Consider the following 27,925-nt stretch of genomic DNA (forward strand, 5'->3'; position numbering starts at 1 on the left):
AGCCTAATCGTTAAGTTCCAGGTCTCAGTGGCAGACTATGTTCCAAAGACAAACTAGACTGCTCCTGAGGGACAAAACCAGAGGGTGACCTCTGGTTTCTATGCACATGCACACACACACACACACACACACACACACACACACACACACACACACACACACAGGACTAACTCATAACTGAAAGAACAAGGAATACATAGAGGGAAACACAAAAGGAAGAGTTCTTCTTCCCTTTTGTTCAGTATCTACAGCTTCTTCCATGGCTCTTTCAGAAACTCCAGACAGACTAACCTCAGAAGTTTGCTGATCATCCACTCTTCTTCAAAGTCAGCCAAACTCTTAAGGTCATAGTGAACTTGTGTGTGGCCTGATGCCAGAAGTGAATCCACCATACATCTCCTAGTTAAACCAGGCTACTCTCCATCAACACCTACTCTCTTAGGAATCCATCCATCCACATACACCTGCAATGCCACATCCTAAGGATTGCTGCTTCTGAGGCACAATCATAAAGGGCGTGTCATACTCTTCAGTGCATCTGTACTCCAGCACAGTCAAGTACATCTCCTAACTGAACAAATGAGAGCCTCATCTGTCTGCCATGCAAGGACTGTGCATTCTACCCTGTACCTCATATCTCAAGCACTGGGGTCCTCTGGAACTAAAGGGGATTGCTAATAGTCCTCAAGGTGGGGCAGCGGCTTTCTCTCCTGATTTAGTCCCTATTATTATATTATTTGTCAATTAAAGAAGCCCTTTTCCCTGTAGCAACTAAGTCTTGCAAAAATTACTTTGTGCTGAGAGAAATGGTCTTGCTAAGATTTTTCATTTTTTTCTAGAGTTTGATCATCCCAAAATTTAACACATGATAGAAACTTTAATGCAAGAATCCAAACAAGTTTTTAGAGCTAAAAGCTTTGGTGTATTTTTCATAATAATTTAGCAGATCCAAACAACAGGGCAAGGGCAGGTCAAAGAAATTGCCAGGGTCATGCTTCTTCAGAGGTAGTATTGGATTCAGAATTGTTGATCGCCGATGCTGTTTGTCACCTAGTTATCTCTCTCACCCTCCTTACCAATGATCCTTTATTTTATACAAAATAAAGTCACTTTGTTATTTGTGAAGTCTCTACAAGCCTTCCCATAGCCCTTTCATTGTCTTTTAATGTCAGTTTACTCAATGGAGAGGAAGTGTAAATAATAGGTTCACTGTCCTCTGTATTGCAGTATGAATGAAATAACTTACAAAAAGGGACAACTGGGGAATGTTTTTCAGAACCTGAAACTATTTTTATTATATTTTATTTATTTTGTGTCCTGGATGTGTGTGAGCAGGTGAGCAGGTTGGAAGACAACTTGCTACAGTCAGTTCTTTCCTTTCACCACGTAGAACCTGGGACTCGAACTGCAATTGCAAGACTTGGTGAAAAGCACATTTACCCGTGGGCCATCTCTCTAACCCCAACTTTTGATTTCTTGAATTGCTTTGAATTAACTTGATTTTTATTCTGAGAACAAGACCAACAAACAAAAGACTCCCTTAAAAACTCAAAGGTTCCTCTGCCAAAGAAGCAAGAGGAAATCAGATGTGTAAATAATTCTTGTTTTAATACCCTAGACTAGGAAAAAAAACAAAAAACAAAAACAAAAAACAAAAACCTTAGAGTGTTGTCTCCAAGGGAAGCTTCTTAAAGTCACAGCATCTTTAAACAGGTCCCTTGACCCATTGGGTTTCAGTTGGTTTTCAGATCTCTCCAGAACAACTCTGAATTCAGAATTCTCCCGGGCTCAGTCTTTGTGCTCACCCGCCACAGGGAATTGTGCCAACTGCCAACTCCAGCGTTTGAGGGGCAAGGACTTTGCAGGGGCGCGGGTCTGTGCGGCAGGAGAATCTCATCATCAGTGGGCGTTTAGCGCAGCCAAGCGACAGGCTGGCGTCAGGGCTAGGCAAAGGGGAGGCGCCGGCTGAGGCGGGGAGAACTTTGGCGCTCCGAGCAGAACCACCCTTCACTGGCCAGTTGTCTCTCTCCTCTGAGGAAGCCGCGGAGGTGGCGCCTGGGCGAAAAGCCCGACAGAGAAAGGAAGAGAGGAAGTAGAGAGGGAAGAAGGAAAATGAAGCAGGCACTGGGGGATCCCGCAGTAGAGTGGCCGGCTGGGAAGGGAAACAGGTTCGGCTGCTGCTTTTCTGCACCCCGAGCATGAACGCCCTCTCCTCTGCCACCCCAGTAAATAAGGGGGATCTCCTGAACTGAACAGCAAGAGAAAAGAAGCCAGCCAAGTAGGAACAGTGCTCCTCTGTCACTGCCGCTCCATTGCAAGCCGGACGGCTTCTCGCAGGGCCAGACGCTGCGCCCCAGGCGCCCTGCAGATGGAGTGGGCAGGCACCCGGAGCCCAAGCCGCGGGTGACCCGCGCTGGCCCGCCGGCCTGCCGCGCTTAAGGAGGATGATAGGCGGAGGAGCCCGGGGACCGCATCCAACACAGCCCGGCGTCCGCTAAGCTGCAACTTGGAATGCCCAGGGACCAGTCCGGCTCTTGCGACCGCTTCACTGTGTCTAGGGAAGCTGCGCTCCGGACTTGGAGGCAGAGACCTCAGGCGGCTGAGACCTCCGGCGGCGGCGGAGGGGCGAGCCGGGCGCAGGAGGGGGCGCGCTTTCTCCCTGCGGGTCTCAGTAATGAGGAGACTGAGTTTGTGGTGGCTGCTGAGCAGGGTCTGTCTGCTGCTGCCGCCGCCCTGCGCACTGGTGCTGGCCCGGGTGCCCAGCTCCTCCTCGCACCCGCAACCCTGCCAGATCCTCAAGCGCATCGGACACGCGGTGAGGGTGGGCGCGGTGCACTTGCAGCCCTGGGCCACGGCCCCACGCTCAGCCAACCGCGCTCAGGACAGCGGCAGGGCGGGTGCCCAGAGGGATGAGCCAGAGTCGGGGACGTGGCGGCCACCGGCGCCCTCGCAAGGCGCACGCCGGTTGGGAAGTGCCCTGCATGGCCGGGGTCCGCCTGGCTCCCGGAAGCTCGGGGAGAGCGCCGGGGCCGAGACCCTGTGGCCGCGGGATGCCCTCCTGTTCGCCGTGGACAACCTGAACCGTGTGGAAGGGCTACTACCATACAATCTGTCTTTGGAAGTAGTGATGGCCATCGAGGCGGGCCTGGGCGATCTGCCACTTATGCCCTTCTCTTCCCCAAGCTCGCCGTGGAGCAGTGACCCTTTCTCCTTTCTGCAGAGCGTGTGCCACACAGTAGTGGTACAAGGGGTTTCGGCGCTGCTGGCCTTTCCCCAGAGCCAGGGTGAGATGATGGAGCTAGACTTGGTCAGTTCTGTCCTGCACATCCCAGTGCTGAGCATAGTGCGCCACGAGTTTCCGCGGGAGAGTCAGGTGAGAAGAATCTGACGCGTGGAGTGATGTGCGCTGCTGGGAGATGGGACCAGAGTGGGAGAAGGAGTGTGGATGAAGCATGGGGCTTTTTAACTTTGATAACCTTTGGGGCTTGGACTATGTCCCTAGGTGGTAGGTTGGAGGACTTCAGTCGAAATATAATAAGACATTTTAAATGCAGACGGAAATAAAATGCGAAGTTAGAGGGGTCGTGGATCGAGGGAAGAATGTGGAGATAACATGCGCGCGGCGGCGCGGGCGGAGCCGGGTTGGGGGGGCGGGCTAGTGGTCTTGTTTTGAAAAGCTGAGAGAAACCTCGTGGATTCCAGACCCCTGAAAGTTGGGGTTCAGAACCTTGGACAGCGATCCTTGGACAGGGTTCCAGACTGAAGAAAGGGATGGGGGTGGGGCCCAGACTTGCCACTGTCTTAAACTCCCATGGGAAACTCAGAAAGCCTGTAACAAAAACAGCAGCTGCTGCTCTTTTCTACTTCTTCAGAGGCGTGCCAGGGCTTTGTGGTATGAGGAAAAGCACATGCCTTTGACTTCCTTTTACTGAAAAGTGCAGCTAGTACAGAAGCCATGGGTCAAGAACAGTGGCTGGCAGTCTTGATATTGGGAACCACTGGAATTACTGAGAGCATACAATAGGGAGCCTTGTCTGTGGATTCTTTGTCCCTATCTTGCTTGTATGATGTGGGCTCAGAGACTGGATATGTGAGTGTTGTGTTGAGCACTCTTCTGCTCTCTTTATTTAAGAATAAACAAGTAGGGGTTTAGGTTTTATGGATTTGAAAAAAATCTGAACATATTTTCAACAAAGAAACTGGGGTCTTCATTGCTGACAGATAACAATGAGGAGGTTTGATAGTAAAGCAGGAGACAAGGTCTATAAAACAACAAAGGCTTGGCATTTTGTAGACTGCTTTTGTCATACCAACTTGTGCCATCTTCTACAAGATATTTGTGGGGCAATAAGTGAAAATGGCCCCATTTTAAAGACTGGGAGACTGAGGAAAGTTCTGCAATTCGATGAACATTGGGCTAGTAAGAGTCTAGACACTGACAGATTTGTAATTCAGCATTATTTTCACTCTGTCCTTTGGTTGGCAAGGTATTTCCAATCTCCCTCGAATTTTTGGTTCATATACATAGATAAAGTCTGATGTGAGTAAGGGAATGCAGGGAGAAGTTTGATAGAATCTATGTCTAAACTGTTCAGTGAATACTAACATTTTCTTTTGTTAGAAAAGAAAATAAATCTTGGATTTTAAATCTTCGGAAGGACAAGAAGAAACTCCCTTCAGCAGTTACCCAGGCAATTTCCATTTAATGACGAGCTCTAGAGATTTGATCTGCAAAATGCAGGCTAATTAACTGTTATCTAAAATATTTCTGTTACCTGAATCTGAATGGCTATAAGCAGCAGATGAGAAGGCACAGGAAACAGGGGTGCACAACATTGCCAGTGGCCAAAGTGTTAGGAACACAAAATTGCATTCACAGGCCACACCATTGTTAATGAATATGCAGAAGCAGACCTAATGCAATGTAGGAGTCAGGACACAGGCTGCTCATCACTGCTTCCCTATTACCTAATCCTTCAGAAGTTGCCAATAACGGTCACAGTCACCAAATGCCTTCCCATTTGCAGATTGTTTGGCAGGACTCTTAAGTAGTGAGAAATTTCTCCCCAAATTAGTGTTCCCTTGGTTGGAAGGGAAACTGTGTTCCATGATGGATGCATGCAGCACACAGCACACAGAAAGGAGATGGGGGCAGGGGAAAGAAACATGAAGCAGTGTCTAGAATCAGTGAGCTTCCAAGCTTTAAAGCCACTCTGAGAATGAAGTCCTCCAAGGAGGCACTTACAGCCTGGCTATAAAGCAAATACTCAGCCATGCGCATTGACTTCTGTGTCTTAAATCACTGTCATGGTGTTTTCATGGTACACATCTGGAAAGGTAAAGATCACTGCGTGACCCAGACCTAGCTTGTCCCACTGAGGATTTTCCTTCCATCTCTCCTTGCATTTTAAATTCACTCATATCTAACTTGCCTTACCTTACCTTTAGTATATCAGTAGACTAGCATGTTGTTCTACAATATTTTACATTTAAATTTTCCTGCCTCAATGCCAAGTCACTGTAATGTGCAGTGTTGGGATGTGAGCACAGTTTGGCTTTCAGCAAAATTAATAGCTGCTCTTCTTGTGGCTTCTCCTGGAAAGTGGGCCTTTCTCTAATATACCGATGTAATAGTTTAAAAGACCTTCTAGATATAAAAAGATGTCAAAGTCGTTTTACACATTAAATAAAACCAGCTTAATTTAGGCACTGCCTTTGGAGCCTACTGAACAGTGGTCTTATTTGTTGATTATCTGATGACTGAATAGAGGATACTAGAAGAAAGTAGACTTACCCACACAGCCAAGGAAAATGAAAGTGTCCCGTGGAGTAAAACAATCCCAAACTGCTTTCAGAGCAGGAGCAGCAACAGCTGTCCCCTCACTTTTCCTTGGGTTGCTCAATCCCTACCACCACCACACACACAGGAAGGTTTTATTTACTGAGTGATGGTTTTTAAGATATCATACCATGGTTCTTGAATGGCAGACAATACCAATGATAAGGTCAAAGTGGAAGTTTTATTTCCATATTCATTTGAAAACATAAGCACAGGGTTGGGAAGGTGGCTGAGTGGTTAGAAGCACTAGCTGCTCTTATGGAGGATCCATGTTTAACTCCCAGCATCCACATGGAGGCTCACAACCATCTCCAACTCCAGTCCCAGGGCATCTGATGCCCTCTTCTGCCTTCTGTAGGTACCAAACATGTGTGTGATATACAGACAAACTTGCAAGTAAAAATCCATATACATTAAATACATAAAAAATAAATGTTTAAAATTGTACAAAAATATTAAAACAAAATAAAACATAAGTAGAGAGCATTGGCCATCAACTAGGAATGGACTAATTTCCTTCAAGGATGGACCCACCAATAGTAAGTGACTCAACTGTTCACTTTGGAAAACATATGCTTATAATCATCATGTAATTAAATATTAATATAACATGGAATGGGTCAAAGTACAGTTGCACCCAGAAGGTTCCTTCTTCACTACCATATTCAAACTCCTGCCTGAGGCTGACCCATTTTATTTAGAGGATCACTTTGTTCTGAATTACATTGCCACAACTTTCAAATAATGATGTTTCCGTGAACAAAGTTCCATTCACATTTAAGTTGCAGTGAAGTCAAGAGTTTGGTCTTTTCTTTCTCTTCCTTTCCCTTAATACCTTTTCTTCTAGGGATTGTGAGTAGTTTCTTCAGAAAAAAATTTACCTTCTATGTAGTGAAACATGCACATTCTTTGCTAAAATACATATCTAATGTTAAAATGCCACATTAGTTTATATTAGCCATAGCTAAGGAAGAAATATAATTGACTTAGATACAAGTACATTAGCTTCAAATGTGACTTCACTACTATGTTCAACTGTGTGCATCCATGCATACATGTACAAACACCCATACACATTAAATAAATGCATGTGCCACATTACATGCCACATACACATGTGTGCAGATACATGTACCTTATTTATTTGTTAGTTTTTTTATTTTTTATTTTAAATTTCTAATAATTTTACATACCAACCATAGTTCCCCCCTCTGCTCCTCCTGCTCTCCCCTAACTCCCCATCCACTCCTCAGAAAGGGCAAGGCCTCCCATAGGAAGTCAACATAGCCTGACGAATAAAGTTATGGCAGAACCAAGCCCCTTCTTGCTGAGCAAGGCATCCCACCATAGGGAATGAGCTCCTAAAAGCCACTTTACCAAGGATAGATCTTGGTCCCACTACCAGGGGTCTCACAAAAAGACCATCCACATGCAGAAGAAACCACACAACTATCACCCTCATGCAGAGGGCCTAGTTCAGTCCCATGAAGGCTCCACATCTGTCTATCTAGAGTGCATGAGCTCCCATGAGCTCTGGTCAGCTGTCTCTGTGGGTCCCCATCATGATCCTAATCGTTCTCCTCCCCTCCCCTACCGGTTGCTCATATAATCCATATTCCCTCTTTTCAACTAAATGTTTGATCCAAAAGCTCCCACTGGCCTGAACCTCACCAATTAGCCAGTCTCACTGACTGATAATTCCTAGAGAATCGCCTGTCTTCACCTTCCTATTCCCCAACCTGACTTTTCAAACCAGTAGTTCTGGGAATCAAACTCAAGCCCTCATGTGGGCAAAGCAAGCACTTTATTAATGAAATGATCTCCCCATCCCCTAAAATTTCCAATTCTAGTTAAGTGAATCAACCGTCAGTTTGTCTCATGAGCCATATTGCTAATTATTATGTTTATTTCTATGTACATGTTGGTACATTAGATGATCCATTTTCTATGCCAATACTAAGCTAAGGATTTAAGGCCATTTTTTAAGGATTTGGCTAATACAACAGTATTTTTGCATAGCATCATGAACAGGACATGATTCCTCAGGAAGATAAGGAAAGGGCACTAGTTTTTTAAAATTTTTTAATATTTTTATTTAATTTTTACAAAATTATAATTTCACATGTCAATCCCTTCTCCTTCTCTCCCCTGTCCCCCAACCCTCCACCAGCCCCCCTTCCTCCCCCCTCCACTCCCCATGGAGGGTAGGGCCTTCCACAGGGGATCCCCCAAATTCCACAACATCATCCTGGGCAGGGCCTAGGCCCTCCCCCATGTGTCCAGGCCAAGAGAGCATCCCTTCATGTGGGATGGGCTCTCAAAGTCCCTTCTTACACCAGGGAAAAATACTGATCCACTACCAGAGGCTCCATAGGGGGGCACTAGTTTTCAAAAGACGAGCTCTAAGTTGTGTTGGCTTCCTTTAACTTGCTCTGTGGCAGTGGTTCTCAAGCTATGGCCATGAACCCTTTGACAAACCTCTATCTTTGAAATTTTTTACATCATGATTCATAACAGTAGCAAAATTATGTTGCTGTGTTGCTAATTTTATGGCTGAGGGTCACCACAACATGAGGAACTGTATTAAAGGGTTGTTAGCATTAGGAATGTTGAGAATCACTACCCAATTTGAAGCACAGCACTTGCTTGCCTCACACCCACAGGAAAGCACTTTTTCTGTGGTTTTTAACAAATGACTGCTAGTAGTACCTAATTATTGTACTTGATAAGTGATTTCACATTAAATGTCAAGTGATACAGAATTTTTCTCTAGTAGTGATCTTTTCCAGGTTCTGTATCAAAATCAGAGGCCTGGGATTTGGAGGATTTTAATTAATTTGATAAATTGATAAATTGTTTTCTTAATCCTATCATTTGTTCTCTAAATAGTGTAGAAGAGAGTATCAGTCACCATTCATTGAGGAATTAGTCTCACCTTTTATTGTGTTTACACAAATCTCAGCTAGTCTATAAGGAATATATTTGGTCCTGATATTACTTGACTTCATATCTTGGACATAATTTATAATTCAACTTACAATTGAATACTAATTTCAATGACTAGATGATAGTGTTTTGTGTCTCTGGTGTTGCACAAGGGACTATGCATGTTAGTGCTATTGGGTTTGTTTCATGAATATTACAGTCAATTCCCTACAACTTTAAGAAAGATAGCCAAAAGCTATGAAATAATGGCCAAAAGATGTCTGATCCACCTCTGTCTACTTTTAACCATTGTAATTCTTGGCAAGTCACTCTATATCTGAGCATCTATTCTGTTTAATCAAAAGTGTTTCTTAGCTTTCTGGTTTGTTTCATATACGAAATGAGAAAATAAAAAGTACTATGGGAAATCTATTGTGTTAGCCAGGTAACTACAAGAAAAGAGTTGGTCAATGAGTTGAGAAGGAGCAGTAAATCTTCTGCTGGGAGCCATGGCCAATACACGTGACTCTCTTACTTAGGAAGGTGAGGAAGGACCATGGGTTCAAGGCTAACCTAGGCTACACAGTAAGACAATGCTTCAAGAAAAGAACAAACATATGTCTTAATCTCCCTACTTCATCAATTAAAAGAGCTCCACATTTCTCTCCACTCACCTTCTCATGTTTTAAGAACAACTTGGTTCACAAGTAGCTAGCATATCTGTCTGGAAACACACAAATCTGTATACCAATAGCAAATTTTACTTATGCCACACCTAATAATATCTAGAACTCTAGACACTGCCAGAGAAACTACAATATAAAATGAACAAGACTATGGAGACAACTGGGTCCATCACAAGCTGTTTTTGTTGTTCTGTTTTTGGCAAAATTTTCACCCAAGGATCTATGGACACAGGGTGCACCCCACCCTCATGTTGTGTACAACTTGACTTATTCAATGTTTTTATTTTTCACAGAAAATGTTTCTTGATGTAGGACTCAGTGTGTTGGTTCAATCTGGCACAGATAGCTCATTTCTTAATGGACTGATAACAATTTGCAAACCAGTGATACTGAGTGCTATTTCCCCAAGTAACTATGCAGGGTTCTCACAGCATGATACTGCTCATTTTAGCAGCAACACTCCATATAGAGATGAAAATTCCTCTTGTCTTTCCTCCTGCCTATTCTAACTACTGTCACACAGAGAGAAAAGTACAGCACAAAAAATGTGGTCTAAAAACTCAGCAAGGAAAATAATATTACATAGCATGTACTGCATTGGTTTTTGAATGGACGCGTGAATAACAAACTGATGGGAGTCATAAAAATGCCAGATTGTCCTTCTGATCCTTTCTTTACAAGATGGGAGTACAGAGATTTAGCAAAGGAAAAGTAAACTAGGACAATCCTTACCCTTTCCTTCAACTTCTCTCATCTTCTGTTGTAATTGCTTTGTTTTGGCTTTGGTTTGTTGTTTTCTCTCCAAGGTTCAAGGCCCATGAACCTTGAAGGGAGTTTGTCAGGTTATGTTAGACCTACTGTACTGATGGAGAAGGTTGTTGCAACCCCTGAATTGTGGGGGCAGGTGTGTTGGACCTTCTGCACTAAGGAAGCAGGTGTGTTGGACCTCCTGCATTGTGGGAGCAGGTGTGTTGGACCTGCACTGAGGAAGCAGGTGTGCTGGGCCTCCTACACTGAGGAAACAGTTATATTGGACCTCAAGCACTGAGGGAGCAGGTTTGTTGGATCTCCTTCTTTGAGGGAGCAGGTATGTTGAACCTCCTGCTTTAAAGGAGTACCTGGCCTGGGCTGGTGTGACAGCAGAAGAAAAAGCTTTCTCTGATTTGACAGATTGGTTTGTGCTGGAGATGGACTTTCTAGGGCTTAGAGAAAAGTGGAACAGCTCTCCTTGTCGATGAGACTGCATTTTATACCCTTTTTACTTACTGAAACATTAATCTAGGAAATGTTTCATCATGTGTCTTAACAGTGCCTGTGCCTTTCAAGGCTTGAGGGTGGTGGTATTATCCCCTTGAGTCCTGTAATGTAGAGAATAATGTATGAACATACAGAGCCATCTTCTAGGAAGTGAGAATTCCTCAAGAAGAAGAAATGAATAACTCCCTCTGCATTTAGCATGTTTGTTCACCTCCAATAGAACAAACCAGAAACTGTTATCATGTGTGTAGTAACATCTAGGGGATGAGGGTAAAAAGCAGAGGTTTGACCAATTCCAGCTTTGGTCGTTCAAAACAGGTTAGGGATGATATTTTCAACTATGAAAACTTAGTAGAATCATGACGTGGAATGCTGTGTAATCATTCAAAATGAAAATATACTTACTGACATTGAGAAGTAGGAAAAAGTCCTACAAAGTTGTACATAAAATATGACATTTTTCTGAAAAAAAAATATGGTCTGAAATTTCATTTATGAAAATGTTAATAGCATAAGGGGTCAACCCTAATCAGTTAGCAACACTAACTGAACTGAGCGTAATATAATACATTTTACATATGATATTTATGAATATGGATATGGTTGGGGCCTAGAGGAGAACCTACATGGGGTACAAAGGAAGTAAATATAGTGTACTCATATATGAAATGCTCAAGTAAAAACAGCTTTAGCAAACAAAATAAACAGAGTTGTGGAGCTGAGTCCCACCATATGTATCTACAAGCAACTCCCACACATAAGGCTCAGGGATCATTTTTTAATAGGATGTGGGAAGACTGTAAGATGCAGAAATAGGGAGTTTGCTGTGGGATCTTGTTGCCTACAAATAGCAGAAGCTACATGCATGAAGTCTCACCAACATGGCTGACTACCTAAATATGAGCTGAGCAAGAACAACAATAGACATGCTAAAGTAGACAGAGTAAAGCCCAGGAAGCCTTAGCCACACAAAAACTATACACATATAAGGAATACCGAATAGGTAGCCTGGATGAGCATTCTAAGGCACTGGATTAAGAAATACTGAGAGCTGGAGAAATTGTCTTACACAGGCAAGAATGTGCCAATGGTTTTCCAATGCCAAATTGTCATTCCTGAAAACATAGTTACAAGTAACCCTATCCAAATTGAGCAGGCTATATTTATTTTATTAGAAATACATTTGTGTGTGCATTTTTATATATGTATGTAACAGTGACTAATGAAAAAAGAGGCCTTGATTCTGAAACAGAACAACAAGGAGTATATGAAGGGTTTAGAGGGAGAAAAGGGAATGAGAGAATAATGGAATTGTGTTATAATCTCAATAAATTTTAAATGCAAAATGCCAAAAAAATTCTTAAAAATGTTAAGAGCAATAGTAAACAGTGGAAGTTTTGCTCCCACATGCACAAATGACTAATATATTAATATACAATATATATACAATATATAATATATGTATATATTATATGCATACACACTCAGCTAATGAAAAAAGAGGCCATGATTTTCAAAGAGTGCAAGTATTCATGCTTCTCAATACTTCAATAGGAAGGGTTAAAGGGAAAATAAATCCCAGAGTATGTTTGCATTCATCAAAAAGTCCTTCTTTAATTCTCACATTTGCTTTATGAAGCATACAAGGCAAATATTCCTGATTGATAATGCAACAAGAAAAATAGAGAGACAGCATAATGCAATAAATAAGAGACTGCCATTGAATGTGATGACTCATACCTATAATCGTGGCAATAGGGAGCTGAGGTAGGAGAATTGCTGTGAGTTTGATGAGAGAAAAAAAGACTGAAGTACATAGATATATTTGAATCTTAGCCTGGCAACTTCCTGGACGTATTATTTGGGAAACCTGCCTGATCTCTCCATGCCTCAATTTACTGAATCATAAATTGTAATCATTTCGTAAGTTTATTGTGACTGCTACATCATGGATGCAAAAAGTACATAGAGTACAGGGTGTTCTGATGGTGATGAAGCTGCTGCTGCTTCTTCTGCAGATGATGATGATGATGATGATGATGATGATGATGATGATGATAACAAAGATGATAGTGCTGCTGCTGTTGACAAGGATGCTGTTGATGATGACAATGATGAGAGTGCTGTTGCTGCTGTGGATGCTGATGCTGATTGCACTTGTTGATATACTTTTTTTTCAGCAAACTACTTCTTCATACACTTTCAGCATGTGTGTAACTAAGCTTAGGACTTCCCGGTTTTTTGAACCAAGACAGATAATTGAGAATGAATAAAGAAACCTGCTGTTTTGAAATCCTACCAAGAGCTGTGGTCTCCTAAACCACACCAACAATTAAGGTGCACTTTAGAGGTAGTCAGCAGTGAAGTGAACTGTGAGGTTTAGTTGCAACTTGTTGCTTCTTGATATGGCTCCAGGGTGTTTGGATTTCCAGAACCGTTACAATGGTTAAGAGTCCCATTGTGAGGTTTCTAGTGAAGAGCTCTGAAATCTGTCCTTATCTGCTACCCTGGCTTCTCACAGGAGACTGAGGAACAAAACACGGGGGACATAGAATGGAAATGACTCTCACTTCATCAGGAAATGTGTCAATGCTCAGAGAAAGATTCGGTTGACTGTGAGATTAAACTTGGGATTTGTGGAGCGTTTCTTTTTAAGTTTCTTTTTAATAAATATTTGCATGTGGATATGCTGTGTTTTGGTCAAGCCTATTCCCATTTCTTTTCCTCCAATTCTTCTCCTATGCCACCATTTTCCTGCCAATGATGGCCAATGGTGCTCTCTCTCTCTCTCTCTCTCTCTCTCTCTCTCTCTCTCTCTCTCTCTCTCTCTCTCTCTGCTCATTTTCCTCCTCTTCTCCCTCTTCCTCCTCCTTGAATCCACTGCATTACTAAATATTCTTATAACAGCATCTACCAGCTCCCTTCTGGGCTAATAAAGAAGGGTGTGACAGAGATGGAGGTTAAGCCTTGTGTGTCTGTGAAGGAGTTCAATTATTATTATCTGACAGGCTAAATAATGGTCTCTCAAAAATGTTCCTGCCCAAACTCTCAGAACCTGCAAAGGTGTGACTAAGTAGTATGAGGTGGAGACGTTAGTTAGTATTTCATGTGAACTCCGTGTAATCACAAGATTCTAGGTGAGAATGATGCAGAAAGAAGCCAGATTGTGGTGATGCAGTGACGGAAACAGATTGGGTTGATTTTCTGGAAGGGAAATATAAGACTGGAGTAAAGAGGCAGACGCCAGGGAATACTGGCAGCCAGTGGAAACTGGAAAGCGAAGGGAACAGAGTATTCTTTACACAGCTGCTTGCACTGTGGATGCTGCCCTGCACACAGCTCAACTTAAGGCCTCTGAAACAGATTATGACTGCTAGTCATGGGTAATAAAGGCCTGAGTATTCTCTTAAATCATTAAGTTTCTGGCATTTTGTCATAGCTACATCAAAAGATTAATACATGTCTCCACCCAAACTTACACAAAAAGGAGAAAAAGAAGAGATAGCAAGGAGTAGTCTGGCCTCCCTCACTGTGGGAAGGCAATTTCTAGCTCGGTGTATGCATTTTGCAGCTTGCTCTTGTCTTCCAAAGCACAGTGGCTCTGCCCACCAGCAACAGGCAGTCAACTAATGCTTTCAGCTTTTTGTTAAAAGGGGATAACATCTCCTTCAATATGGCCTAAAGGTTCAGAACTTTCCTCTTTTTCCTAAAGGCTTCAGCAATATGACTATGACTTGTCATAATGGCTTGTATCAGCTCAGAGTCTAAGGAATAATAAGTAGTGTACTATTGCAAAGGCTCACAAATAAGTAGTAGTCATAAGGACACCTCTCTCTCTCTCTCTCTCTCTCTCTCTCTCTCTCTCTCTCTGTGTGTGTGTGTGTGTGTGTGTGTGTGTGTGTGTGTGTGTGTGTGTGTGTGAAGTATAGACACATGCTGCCACAGCATATAAGTAAAGGTCAGAAGACAACCATGTGTGCCAACCCTTGCCTTTCACATTTTGTGAAACATAATCTCTTTGCTTTTTACTGCTGTGTCTGTTAGTCAGGCTGGTAAGCTCCTGGTCCCACTTTTCATCTTGCCAAAAGAGCAGTGGGGTCACAGATGTGCAGTAACTCTGGGAATGTGAACTCATGTCCTCATGATTGCCTCTCAAGCACTTTACCCACTGAGCATCTCCACAGCTTCACATGAAGCAAATTCCTTTTGTTCCAGTTTAAACTGAACATTTCAAGACTGGATGCACACAACTTTGCGGTCTTTTCTGATTACAAAAAGCAATGTATGTACACAGCCCCCTGTGTAGGTCCACTCTACCAGTGGTACCCCAGCTTGTCATCAAGGGGATAAAAGAACAGACAAATACACATATAGGTGGAAAAGTTGGGTTCAGGTAGGCAGTATTCATTCTGATGGAACCTAATACCACAAGAAACAAGCAAGGAGTCTCAGCTGTCTATTACATACAACATAGGGGGAAGAGTTAGCTCATCCTGGTAGGAGGTCTCTGAATGCAAACAGTCTCGGGCTGTAAATATCCCAGAGGAGAAAGCTATGGTTGCTAGTTTTTGCACAAGTCATTGTTTGTAAACACTCACACTTGCACACTGTCAACTTTTGCACCCAGACCAGCAAAGGCTTTGCCACCCCTCTGAGCCTTCAGGGTATTTCTATGAATTTTATTTTTCTCTGGTAAAGAATGTCCTACCTCATATCATTACTCAAATCAAGATAGGCATCATAGAAAGGGATAAAGGAATGCTGTTTTTTTTCCAAAAAAATTAGACTACACGGTTTCTGAGACTTTGTCATTATGAGTTGACAGAATTTCTATATAATAAAGGTGAGATTTTCCTGGGTATTTGAAATCTATTGTTGTGTTTCTCAGGACTCTGTTAGTGGCTGAATCTGCACAATGCCAATCAATACCTCCACCTCTGTATTTCCATAGCTCTACCTGTATATCCCTGTGTTCTCACCAGGAACAACTTAGAATTGAACTGTCAGTGCCATCTTCTCAGTCAGGGGTGGTTATTAGCTGAATGTTCTTAACAGTATTGTAGTGCCAAAGCACTCAGATGGCTGTGCCAGTTATATACAACCCACTGGTTTTGTGGGTTTGGATTTTGTTTCTTTGTTGTTTTGTATCAAAGGCCCCAATCCAGAAGCTGGATTAATACACTTAAGATTAAAAATATCATAGGTTGCCATGAACAAATTTTTTAAATTATATTATTTTATGTATATTGCTGTCTTGCCTGTATATATGCATGTGGTGTGCTTGCCTGATACCTGCTGAAGTCATGAAAGGGACCATTAGATTCCTTGGGACTGATGTTACAGAAAGTTGTGAGCTGCCATGTGGGTTGGGAATAGACCGCTTGTTCTGTCTGCAAGAGCAGGACGAGTTCTTAAATGCTGCGTCAGCTCTCCAGCCCCTGAGAAACACAAATTTTGGTTTGTTTGTATTAAGTAGAATAACAGCCTGATTCATTTGTAGAACGCTCTATTCCAATCAGAGGGATTGCATTGAATCACTTGCTTCTGAGAAATGTAGATTAATGAGAGAAAGCCTGCTCTGACACTCAAATACAGGAAGGCTAATGTGCTGGTGCTATACAAAGGGTTAGGTCTCATCACACATTGGGTTTTACGCATAAGGAAATCCTTCAAGTCAGGAGAGATGATTCAGATGCTAAAGGGTAGGCTCACAACAACAACAACAAAAAGAAATGCTTTAATGTGTCTAAAGGGAAATGATAAATTCATACCTGAATGACTCCAGCCTGTCTTCATCTGGTGCCAAGCGTAGAGCGCCATCTAGTGTTCCGTAAAACACGGCCGTAAATACAAGCATCCTGACTCCAACCTTACAAGGTGGCAAAGGATGCCCAACTGATATTACTGGTCTTTGGACTGTGAAGAGTGCTTCAAAGGGAAAGCTTCCCCCAGTTTATACTAAGAAGACACAGAGACCTCTGCTACTCTACCAATGTATTGATATAGCAGCTAGAAACCATGAAGTAAGTTAGCTCCACTGTCTGTCCATGGGGCTTGGGAAGGAAAATAAGAAGACTCTTGCTAAGTTAAAAAATGTGCACTGATAACTCTTTCGTAATTGTATTTGTGTCAACAGCTTTGGTTCTTCAGCCATGTTTTGGATGGACTATGCCATCCATTTCCTCATTCATTTCTCTCCACTAAGACAATATCCTTGCAGATATTTCTGACAGTTAGAATATCAACTATAAAGTGAAAATCTACCAAAGATGTAGACATGTGTAGTGCTGAACAATAGAGATCAAGCTATGTTATAAATGCCCCTTTTAGCTTCTTCATATACTGAAAACACCCTTCCATGCCATTAAAAGTTTCTTTGAATGGCTTATTTCATGATTAGTTTACCTCAGCCCTGTTGTTTAAACTCATTTTCCATTAAAAAATAGATAATTGCAATTCATGGGACTTTACAGACCAATCATCCTTCACATTTGTTTTGCTATGGAATACTTCAAATTCCTGATGCTATGGGATAATCCCTGCTCAAGGGATTTTCCCCTCTTTTCAAGTTATTTTTCTATTATTCCCTGACTATGCTTCTATCTTTGACCCTTTATAAAAACAAACACTGATACACTGTTCAATATGATACCATCTGTCCAAATACAGATGTTTAAGTGTAATTAAAAAATTGATATGCATTTTGGCATAGATTGTTCAAGCACACAAACCACTTCTCAAGTGACCAGAGGGCACAGATGGGTGGTGGCCACTGTATTGGACAGTAAATACAGAATAACTGCATTTTCAGAGTGTGTTCTTCTGAGCAGTGCTTCCAAGAGAAAAGGGACAAAAGCACACCAGGTGTGGCCAGGCTGCCACAATAGAGTAACATGGAGTGCAAACTCCTTTGGCCTCCTCTGGAGCTCCTGCTCCTTGGTTTTCTCTCCCATCCACTCCATCCTCCTCCCTGGATACCATCTTTGTCTGCTACTTGCTGTAGGCTGGACATGGATGTGGTTCTCAACACAGGAAAAAATCTGCAGTCTGTATGACCTGATAGCTCTAACAAACCACCTCACTACATTTCTTGCATCTCTCAGTCCAAGTTGTCCAGCCCCTCTTAGTGTCTCCATCGACACACAGTGGTACTCTCCATCCCAAGTTATTGTGCACCTCCCCTTCCTAGTCCACTCAGCAGTGGCCATATTCTTAAACGAGAAGCTCAATATAAGCCTGCCAAGACAACAGTGAAGTAGACCCCTGTGGTCTGAGAACTCACATTCTAGCTGGGGAGATGGGAAATAAAGCACGTGGCCAGACAGTTACAGGATGTGTTGCTATTAGGTGAAGACAAATACAATGAAGAAAAGCAGAGCAGTCTAAAGGATTGAGAGTTACTATAGTTGACCAAGTGAGGCCTGTCTGAAGAATGATGCCAGAGCAGAGATTGAAGTGGGAGCAAACTACACAATATCTGATGGAAATGCACTACAATTCGATTGAGCAAAAGACAGAGACCCCGGGGCAGGCATGAGCACAGAAGTGTGAAGTGAAGAATAGCTGGACTCTCTTTTGAACCACCCACAGCACAATATCCACACTGGTACAATCCAAACAAGGAACTGTAGACACTGAAGCAATGGGCACATCTGGTATACCACATACCATGAAAACAGGAGCCTCTGACTAGAATCTCAAACATAGTTCCAGTTCTCTCCTTATGCTCAAAAGACTTACCAGTGCACTAAAGTGTTCCTCATCCATATGGATTTTCATATCATACACTTCTCTCTTCACAGGGAATTCTGTTGCCTTCCTCACTGTGTATTTTCTATATCTCCATCCTTCCTTATTTTTGCCTCTTACTGACATTCTTAAACAGCTCTTATACCTCCAGGTTCCTTCTACCAGTCCATGCTTCACCTGCTGCTAGATAAACCTTCCTAAAGCAACATTCATTCATCCACTCATTCACTCAGTACTTATGTAGCTCAATGCACTGAGCTTCATACCACATCTCTGCTTAAAAAAAAAACATCTCGTTATGCAATAGGCTTTCTTTCTTCATGCTCCAGTGCTCCAGTGGGATGAAACACATACATTAAAAACAATCAGTCCCTACTGGAGTATTCACACAATTGGAGTGGGGCACACAGCCCATAAGAAAATGTATTCAAGCATACATGTTTTAAGAGTACTTACAGTTAAAAGGTAATTCCATACCTGACTGGCATGCAAGGATTCTGATACATCTGCCCTACATCTGGAGGAAAGCAAGTCAGTAATTATCAGAAAATTTACAGAGCTGGTTCTCAAGGCCTTTCAACAACTTGCATGACAAATCTTCTGTCATTCTGTTGAGAAATGGGTACTCAGAAAGCACACAATCTCTAGGAATTACAGAGTTATATAATTTTTAATCAAGCCATGTTTTTAAAAAAGCTTATATCTATTTGGAAAGACAGTAATACACCCAACCTGTCATAACCTGTCAATGAATTATGCTCAATTCGAGAATTGATTTTGCCATTGAAACAACATCATCCATGGCTTTTAAGACCTCAGGCAAGGCTGCCAAAGCCTACTTGACCCATCCAACAGTGGAACAGTGATGTTAACAGCCTCATAGTTGTTCACCATCATCTGTAACAGGGGCTTTCTACTTGAGACTTGGAAGATAATGGAGCAGGGAGGAGAACCAGACATGTGGCTTAACACTCTAGACCCAGAATCATACCAATCAACAATCAGCATTTATTTGGCAATAACAGCATCCCAATCTTGTTCCACCCTAATGTGATGGACCAGAGTGGCTCTCTGACTCTGTCTCTGTCTCTCTGTCTCTGTCTCTCTGTCTCTCTCTGTCTCTCTCTCTCTGTGTCTCTCTCTCTCTCTCTCTCTCTCTCTCTCTCTCTCTCTCTCTCTCTCTGTGTGTGTGTGTGTGTGTGTGTGTGTGTGTGTGTGTGTGTGTGTGTCTGTGTGTGTGTGTCTGTGTCTGGTCTGTGTCTGTGTCTGTGTGTCTGTGTGTTTGTGTGTTTGTATGTGCGCTCACGTGCACATGGTCTCAGGCCCACATTTGTACACATACATATAGATGATAAAGTTTTATGTGTGGTGTCTTCCTCAGTCATTCCCCACCTTATTGTTTGAGACAAATTCACTGAGCTCACCAATTTGGCTAGACCTGCTGGCAGCAAGACACATAGAGATTCTTCTGTCCCTCTACCCTCTCCACCCCCAGCAATGGGGTTGTAGATGCACACTGCCACATCTGGCTTTGTTATATGAATGTTGGTGATCAAACTCAGGTCCTCATGCTTGCACAGCAAGTGCTCTACTGACTGAGTCATCTCCCAAGGCCTCTGAGTGTTTTCTCTATGTTGTCAACAGTAGCCAAAGGGGGAGGGGAAGCTGGAAAAAAGAGAATGCAAGTTTCATCTTCCCTGACAGGACCTTGAAAATGTAGCAAGAATCTCCTCCAATCTTAAAGGGAAATTAGAACACTCTTCTGCCCACCTTAGACCTGGTGGGGGGTATTGGAGTTTAGGGAGCAGATATGATAGGCAGATGACAGCCAAGTTTGGGATGGCAGACATTTGGAAAATCAGATCATCAAGTTAAGCTGGCTAGGAGACTGGAGAGATGACTAAGTGGTTAAGTTAAGCTGGCTAGTTTATTGTCACAAAAATTCATTTAAAACTTCATTAATTTTTCACAGTATTCTATAGTGGGAAATGATCATACCCCACACCTTCAAACAAGGAGGTCATTAATGTCACAGGGCAGGAGGTATATAAATACTTTTGCATTTCAAAGTTTGAAAATAGCTTGATGATTTACCTCTGAGCCCATCTGAACCCAGTCCAGGGAATCATTTAGATGTCCTTTGATGAAATAGAAAAAGCAGCATGAGCCAGTCCCCATATCTGCCCACAGAACTCTAGTGACTTCTTAACTGGCTTCTCTGCCTTCTCTTGTCCCCCTACAACCTGCCATCCAAGTCGCTGGCAGAAAGAAAACCCAGTCACTAGCCTCCTTACAGTCCTTTCCCTGCTCCCTCTAAATTGACAGCAGTGTGTCCCCAGATTTTAGGCTATTGTGGACTGCCTTCATTATTTTGCTTTCTCTCTGCAGCATCTATTAATAATATATATTTAGTTAACTTAGTGTTTTCAACACATTTACTTTTAAGAAATGTTTTCCTAGCATTAATGAAAGAGAGAACCACCTATCATAATGGACACTAGCTACAAACAGGTACACAATGAAAAGAAGCTCATTTTAGCCGCTTATCCTTGCCTAGACTGAACTTCAACTACCATTTAAAAGGACATTTCCAGGTGCTGGAGAAGTGTGAGGCATACTGACACCAAATGGAGGCTTTCTCCTTGGCTAAACAGCTGGGTTAAATGCTAATTGAAAAGGGATTAACTTTCTCACTCTGTGATTCAGTGTTATTTAATGTCAAGTCCCTGAACAACCTGAAATCATCCCATGAGCCATCTACACTCTTTCAAATATTAACCTATAGGATGAATTCTAAGCAGCTGGGGGTCAAACTGGAGAGCCTTTGGCACCACCTTCTTACTCAACTCCTTGCTCATTTCTTCTTGCTATCAACTTTCACATTGTTCCCCAGCAATGCCTACAGGTGCCACATGACCCAGTACTCTCTCAATGTTGGTATGCCATTCCCCATGCATCTACTGAAACTCTTGTGCAACTTTCCAACTTCTTTTCACATCTCTCCTCTTATGTGCAGGGGACCTGGACCACCCTTTCCTTATCTCAATGAATCACTTTCACTCCTATGTGACATATAAATTCTTTTTCTTTATGTTGCATACTAATGTAGCAATTCATGAGTATTGTGTCCTTCTCCTCCACTAGACTGAACCCTCATAAAGTTTGTGATTCATGCTCCATGACTATTAATTAACTAAGTCAGTGCCCCTCATGCAATCACCAAGGAAACTATCATCTCCCAAACCACACCTATGAATATGTACTGTATTACAAAATATGGTCCTTGCTCACTGTAGTGGACAGAGTTCAATACAATTGGAAATGGATAGTGAGATGTCAGAACAAAAGAAGAATATGGTCTTGGAAAAATTGATATCAGAGGAAATAGTGAACCTGTTCTTATTGCCATGTGCACTTTTTATGCTGCCTTCACTTTCTCCAAAGTTATTTTTTAAACTTCCCATAGACCATAAATAATAGAAAATGGTATTTTCTCATGTCTTTTAGCCAGTGCCTTCCTGAACCATCATTCCCTCTGTCAAGACAAAGTCAACATCTTATATAACCAATTCCTGACCTCTAAATTACAGAGTCAAATGAAAAGAATTTAAAATTACTAGAAATAGCCATCAGTGGAAAAGACAAAGACTGGCACTCTATTGTGACCTGCATCTGCTGTCAAAGAAACCAGACAAGAGTTCAAATCTGGCCTATAATAGTCAATGCTACTCCTAGTTTCCCATCCTGCTCACTGCTCCTCTGTCACTACATGTGGGTCTTCTATGAAAGCTGACAATCTGTTTTGAACAGAGCTGAGATAATTTGAAATCCTACCTCCTATACTCAGCACATCCATACACCTGAGGTTGATGCCCCAAAATCTATCTCTAAAACAAACAGCTTCATGGGAGATTGTGCCCACAGGTGATTCAGTGTATCACCCTTTGGGCCCACATTATTCTAAGAGTCTAATCTAAAGTGATTTACTGAATGTGTCAGAGAATCAGCTGAAATGAAACCACATGTGGCTATTTTTAACACATAGATTTTCTGTCTCAACGAGTTCTATTAAATGCTATGCAATGACCTCACACCTGTATTTCTAAAATAAAATTCCCCCAGGTGATTCATATATGCACAATAAAGTTGGAGAACTAATGGCCCAGGGCAGAGAGCTCACATTCAGATGTCTTTTAAGGGCCAAGAAGGTAAGGAAAATGTGAAAAATAGTCCCAAATCATACAGAAGGGAGGACTGAAATTTTAAGTAGCAGGAGGAAGCCTGACCTTTGTACAGCAGGCACAACCAACTCAACTGGCAACCTGCTGTAATTCATAAGGATGACTGCCAGATACTCCGAATTCGTGAAGGAAGACAGGCTAAATTTTTCTTCTTTTTCTGCCTTGTATTGAATATAAATTGATAATATATCCTAATTATAGTTTCCATACCCTCTACTTCTCCAAGCTTCTCCCCAACTCCCCTCCCATCTGGATACACTCCCTTTCTGTCTTTCATTAGAAAACAAATAGGCTTCCAAAGGATAATAATAAAATACAATATGATAAAAACAAATTGAAATTGGCCAAAACAAACAGACAAACAGAAAAGAAAGAGTCCAAGAGAAGGCACAAGAAACAGAGACCTACTTGTTTGGACACAGGGATCACATAAAAACACTAAAATAGAAGCCATAATGTATATGCAGAGAGCATGGTACAGATCTATGCAGGCCCTGTGCATGCTGCTTCAGTCTCGGTGAGTTTATATGTGCATTGATGAGACTGATTTATAGGGCCTTGTTTGCCTGGTGTTCTCCATCCCATCTGGCTCTTACACTCCTTATGCCTCCTCTTCCACAGTGTTCCCTGAACCCTGAGGGGAGGGAGTTTATGGAGACATCCCTTTAAGGGCTGAGTGTTCCAAGGTCTCCAATTCTCTGTGTAAAGTCTGGATTCAGGTCTCTGTGTTTCTTCTCATTTGCTGTGGAAGGAAGCTCCTCTGATTATGGGAAAACAGGGACTGATCTATGATTATAGAAGAATTTCATTAGGAGTCATTTTATAATTTTTTTTATTAGTTCAAGTTGGGAACAAGCTTGTTTCACATGTAAATCCCTTCTCCCTCTCCCTCCCCTCACCCCCATCCCTCCTCTCCTACCCCCAACCTACCCCCCACCCCATCCACCCTCCACTCCCCAGGCAGTGTAGTGCCCTCAATGGGGTTCTGCAAAGTCCACCAAATCTTCCTGGGCTGGGCCTGGGCCCTTCCCCATGTGTCCAGAGAGAGAGCAGGATGAGAGATACCATATCAGAGGGAGCCACTATAGGTCCAAGGAGAGATCTGGCACTAGGGGGATTTCCAGAGACCTACAAGGATGGCACGATCTGACAATCCAGGCAATGGTGGAGAGGATAACCTAAACACCCTTGCCCTAAAATGAGATTGATGACTACTCTTTATGCCATCCTAGAGCCCTCATCCAGTGGCTGATGAAAGCAGAGACAGACATTAGGAGTGATTTTATTGCTACCTTTTATTTTAAAACAATAGTGTTTGATTTAACCCTATATCCTTGACCTGTCTAGTCTTGCGTTCTTGATCACCCAAGCAGTGTTGAGTATGGATTCTATCTTGTAGTATGGGCCTTAAGTTAAATCAGTTAGTTGTTAGTTACTCCCACGAGCTTTATGTCACCTTTGCATTAGCATATCTTGCAGGCAGGACACTGTTAGCAATCCAAGGGCTTGTTGCATGGTTGTTTATGTTTCTCTTTTGGTAGCATGTAGAGTATCTTCCTATGTCAAAGATGCTAGACTATAAGGGTGAAGGCTTTATGTTGGCACCAGCTCTATTTCTCTGTGTTCAATGAGTTGTGTAAGTGTTGTCTTTAGCAATGGGGCTTTGTTGTCAGTTTGTGGAGAGCAACCTATAGTCTTGAGTTGTTTGGGAATATTCATGGGACACCTTTGACCTTCTTGGGACTAGAAGATTCATTTGGTGAAAAGAGATGGCCAATTAGAGCTCTATCTCCCCCATTATATGATTTCAATGAGATCACTTTCATATATGCATATATTTTAAGAAGATTCTACTGTATTATGTTTCCATACTACCTCTCAAATGACCTTTAATTTTAGCTGTTTCTCCCCATATTCTTTACCTTGCCTCCTCTTCTTTCCCTTTCCCAACTTGATCATCCTGTTCCACACTCCATGCATTCATAAGTTTCTATTTATTCTATTTCCCTTTCCTAGGGAAATCTATCTCTGCCCCCCACTCCCTTACTCTATACCTAACCTCTGTGGTTCTATGGATTGTTGTTTGGTTTTCATTGACCAAACAGCTAATATCCACATACAAGCGAATACATACCATATGTCACTTTCTTGCATAGTCAATAGGATGATTTTCCTAGTTTGGTTCACTTACCTGAAAATTTCATGATTTCATTATTTTTATCGGCCTTGTAACACCCCATTGTGTAGATATATCACATTTTCTTTACTCATTTTTCTGTCGAAGTCATCTAGGTTGTTTCCAATTTCTTACTACTATGACTAGCTCATCAATGAACATGACTATCTTTGTGGTAGGATGAAGCATTTATTGGGTATATCAGGCTGCAGTTTTCAAATAAAACATCTCCTTAAATGTTGACAACACCCTCAACTTTTTTAAATTTACTTTTACATTTTATTATTTATTAGCTTATGTTAATTACATGTAATAAAGGGTTTTCTTATGACATTCTCATATGTGCACATAATATACTTATAGTATATTCTCACCCACACACAAACGCACATATTTTCAGGATAGAGAGGAGGATAAAATATTGACTTTCAGGCATGGCATGGCCTTAGCACTCTTGAATTCACAGTTACAATGAAGGAAAGAGAGACGTTTTCTTCAAAGGTATAGCAGCTGGTAAGGTGCACAAGCTTCTGTATAATGACTCTAATAATAGCAGATCTCTCTCTCTCTCTCTCTCCTCTCTCTCTCTCTCTCTCTCACACACACACACACACACACACACACACACACACTACATGGAGTAGACTAGAAGGAGGGCTACTTGGGAATAGAAAGGGATTAATAGGAATTGAAGGACGACATATCTTTTAAAAACAAACTTTAGGTCTGCTGGATATTGTAAGTCACTCGTTATGCATGTCTGGTTTAAGAAATATCAAGGCATATGTAGCAGAAAAGTATAATACTTCAATGCCTACCTATATAATAGGATCTGGCATGGACAGATAGTCATTAAAGTACTGTACCTTGTGAAACAACTAGAATGATCTAGAACTAAATATTGTGAAGGAGAGGCAGACATCTTCTTTTGGAACAGTACTAAAGGATACTGAATAAATGTAGTCTACACAAGCTATGCCCATAACTGAGTCTTAGAAATATTACTAATGAGATTGATGAGTTCAATTCTCATAGTATTTGGAGTATGATTAAATAGTTTATATCAAGTGGATTAATGACAGGATCAGACTTACAGCATGGGTTCAATATTTTTAATTTTAGGTACAGGAGTAGTGGTGTAACTCAGGGGTGGAGTGTTTGCCTAACAAGCATGGACCTTTTCTCCATCAAGAACCACAGAATATGAATAAGTGCATAAGTACATATATAAATAAATAAATTTAATATTTTATTTGCCCTTTTGTGGAGCCTTACACTAAAATTCATCAGGTTACACAGAAAAGCAAGTTCATGACAAAAATCTGACAGACACCTTAGATTATCATGGTGGTATTTTGTTTTGTTTATAAAACAGTTAACATTTCTACCTTGAGAAAACGAACATGGTGGTTGTTTAAGCCCTTCAAAGAAATGTAATTTGGGAATATATGAATGCCCTTGGCCCTCATCACTGACTTTCTTTCCTCTACTGTTCAGTAATTTCAAATCCTGTGCAAAGGATGCCTAGAACTCTGGAAGATAATTGTATGGCCCCAGTGTTCTGGGAAGAATGCCTCAACTATGGCATATCTTGAACTAAAAAAGTAATTTGTTATGAAAACAATGGTGCTATAAAATATGTATGGGACTAACAAGGCGGCTTGGTAAGTTAAAGCTTTTGCCACACAAGTATGAGGCCTGATATGAAATCCCCAGAACCCACATAAATCTGGGTATGGCAATACACAGTTATAATTACAGTGCTTCTACAGACATAGGGGAAGAGACAGGAGACTCTCCTGAGGCTCCCAAGCTGTCTAGCCTGGTGTATGCATCAGTGAACAAGAGAAAGACTCCATCTGAAACAAAGTGGAAGGTGAGGACTGACACACAAGGCTGCCCTCTGAGCACACACACACACACACACACACACACACACACACACACACACACACACACACACACACACACACACACACACAATTTTTTAAAAGATGTTTTAATTTGGTCTGAAGAGATGGCTTAACTGTTAAGAGCACTGGTTGTCTTCCTGGGAACCCAGGATAAATTCACAGCCCAAACATGGTGCTTTATATAACTCCAGTTCCAGGGTATCCAACTCCCTCTTCTGGCCTCTGGGAGAACCAGGCAGGTAAGTGGTGTAAAGACATAATACCTATATACATTAAATAAAATTTAAATATTAAAAAGACTAAAATATGTTTAAATTTTAACCAACTAATAATTTCACCACCATAAGACATTTCTTTCCAATTTTTGTCATGTATACATGTTTTTAATCTTTGCAAAGTTGCCATTCCCTCTTGTATTTGACCTCATAATCTAGGGGGCTGTATTAGTTCCCTGTATATAAGAGTCACTCAAATATTTGTCTCAGGAATGAATGAATAAGTGAGTGAATGAACTTCTGAAATTAAGCTGTTAAATAAATTTGTATTTGCTTTGCTCGTTCCATTGTATGGTGCAACTGATATAAGTGCACAGAAAGTGCAAATAAATCACACTCATTTACCCATTTTGAAGACTTTTTCTGGTTATAAAACCAGTAAAATGTGAAAGCCTAGAGAAAACCATCCTTAGGTAGCTGAGAAGTTTCCTCACAGCACCTATCCTACAGACCATCCCTAAGCTTAGGCAATTTCTCTTCAGAAACTTTCATAGCTTATCTTCATTGTCTCCTGCAGTTTGAAAAGCACACTGTTCCTGATATTCTATTAACTACTAATATCCCAGACTACGGACTATGTCTGGAATGTTGTCTTTTGTGTTTTCTTTTTCATCTGAATATGTTCAACAATCAAGACCTCTGCACACAGCATTTTGTGCACTTTGCAGATTAATTGCTTGCTGTAAACTGTAAGTTCTGAAATGGGAAATAAATACTGACTAATTGGAATATGCTTTTCAAGGTGGGGGGTCTATGAATAGCATATTTTCAGTATCCTATGTGTCCCAGCATGCCTTTGCCATTTTTCTTACAAATAAAAGACAGATTGACAAGGCATAAAATTCTTTCCCAAACAAACTCAGT

At 41.6% G+C, this 27,925-nt stretch overlaps 1 protein-coding gene across 1 annotated transcript in view; it reads left to right on the plus strand.

Annotated features, from left to right (window-relative positions):
- Window positions 1-2,674: 2,674 nt before the first annotated feature.
- Grin3a (glutamate ionotropic receptor NMDA type subunit 3A) overlaps window positions 2,675-27,925 on the plus strand; it is a 183,752-nt gene continuing 158,501 nt past the window's right edge. Inside the window, exon 1 of the mRNA XM_027403096.2 lies at window positions 2,675-3,373. Coding sequence (XP_027258897.1) covers window positions 2,675-3,373 — 699 coding nt within the window. The remainder of the gene's footprint in view (window positions 3,374-27,925) is intronic.

This window comes from Cricetulus griseus, chromosome 2 (genome assembly GCF_003668045.3).
Source record: "Cricetulus griseus strain 17A/GY chromosome 2, alternate assembly CriGri-PICRH-1.0, whole genome shotgun sequence".
Classification (NCBI taxonomy): Eukaryota; Metazoa; Chordata; class Mammalia; order Rodentia; family Cricetidae; genus Cricetulus; species Cricetulus griseus.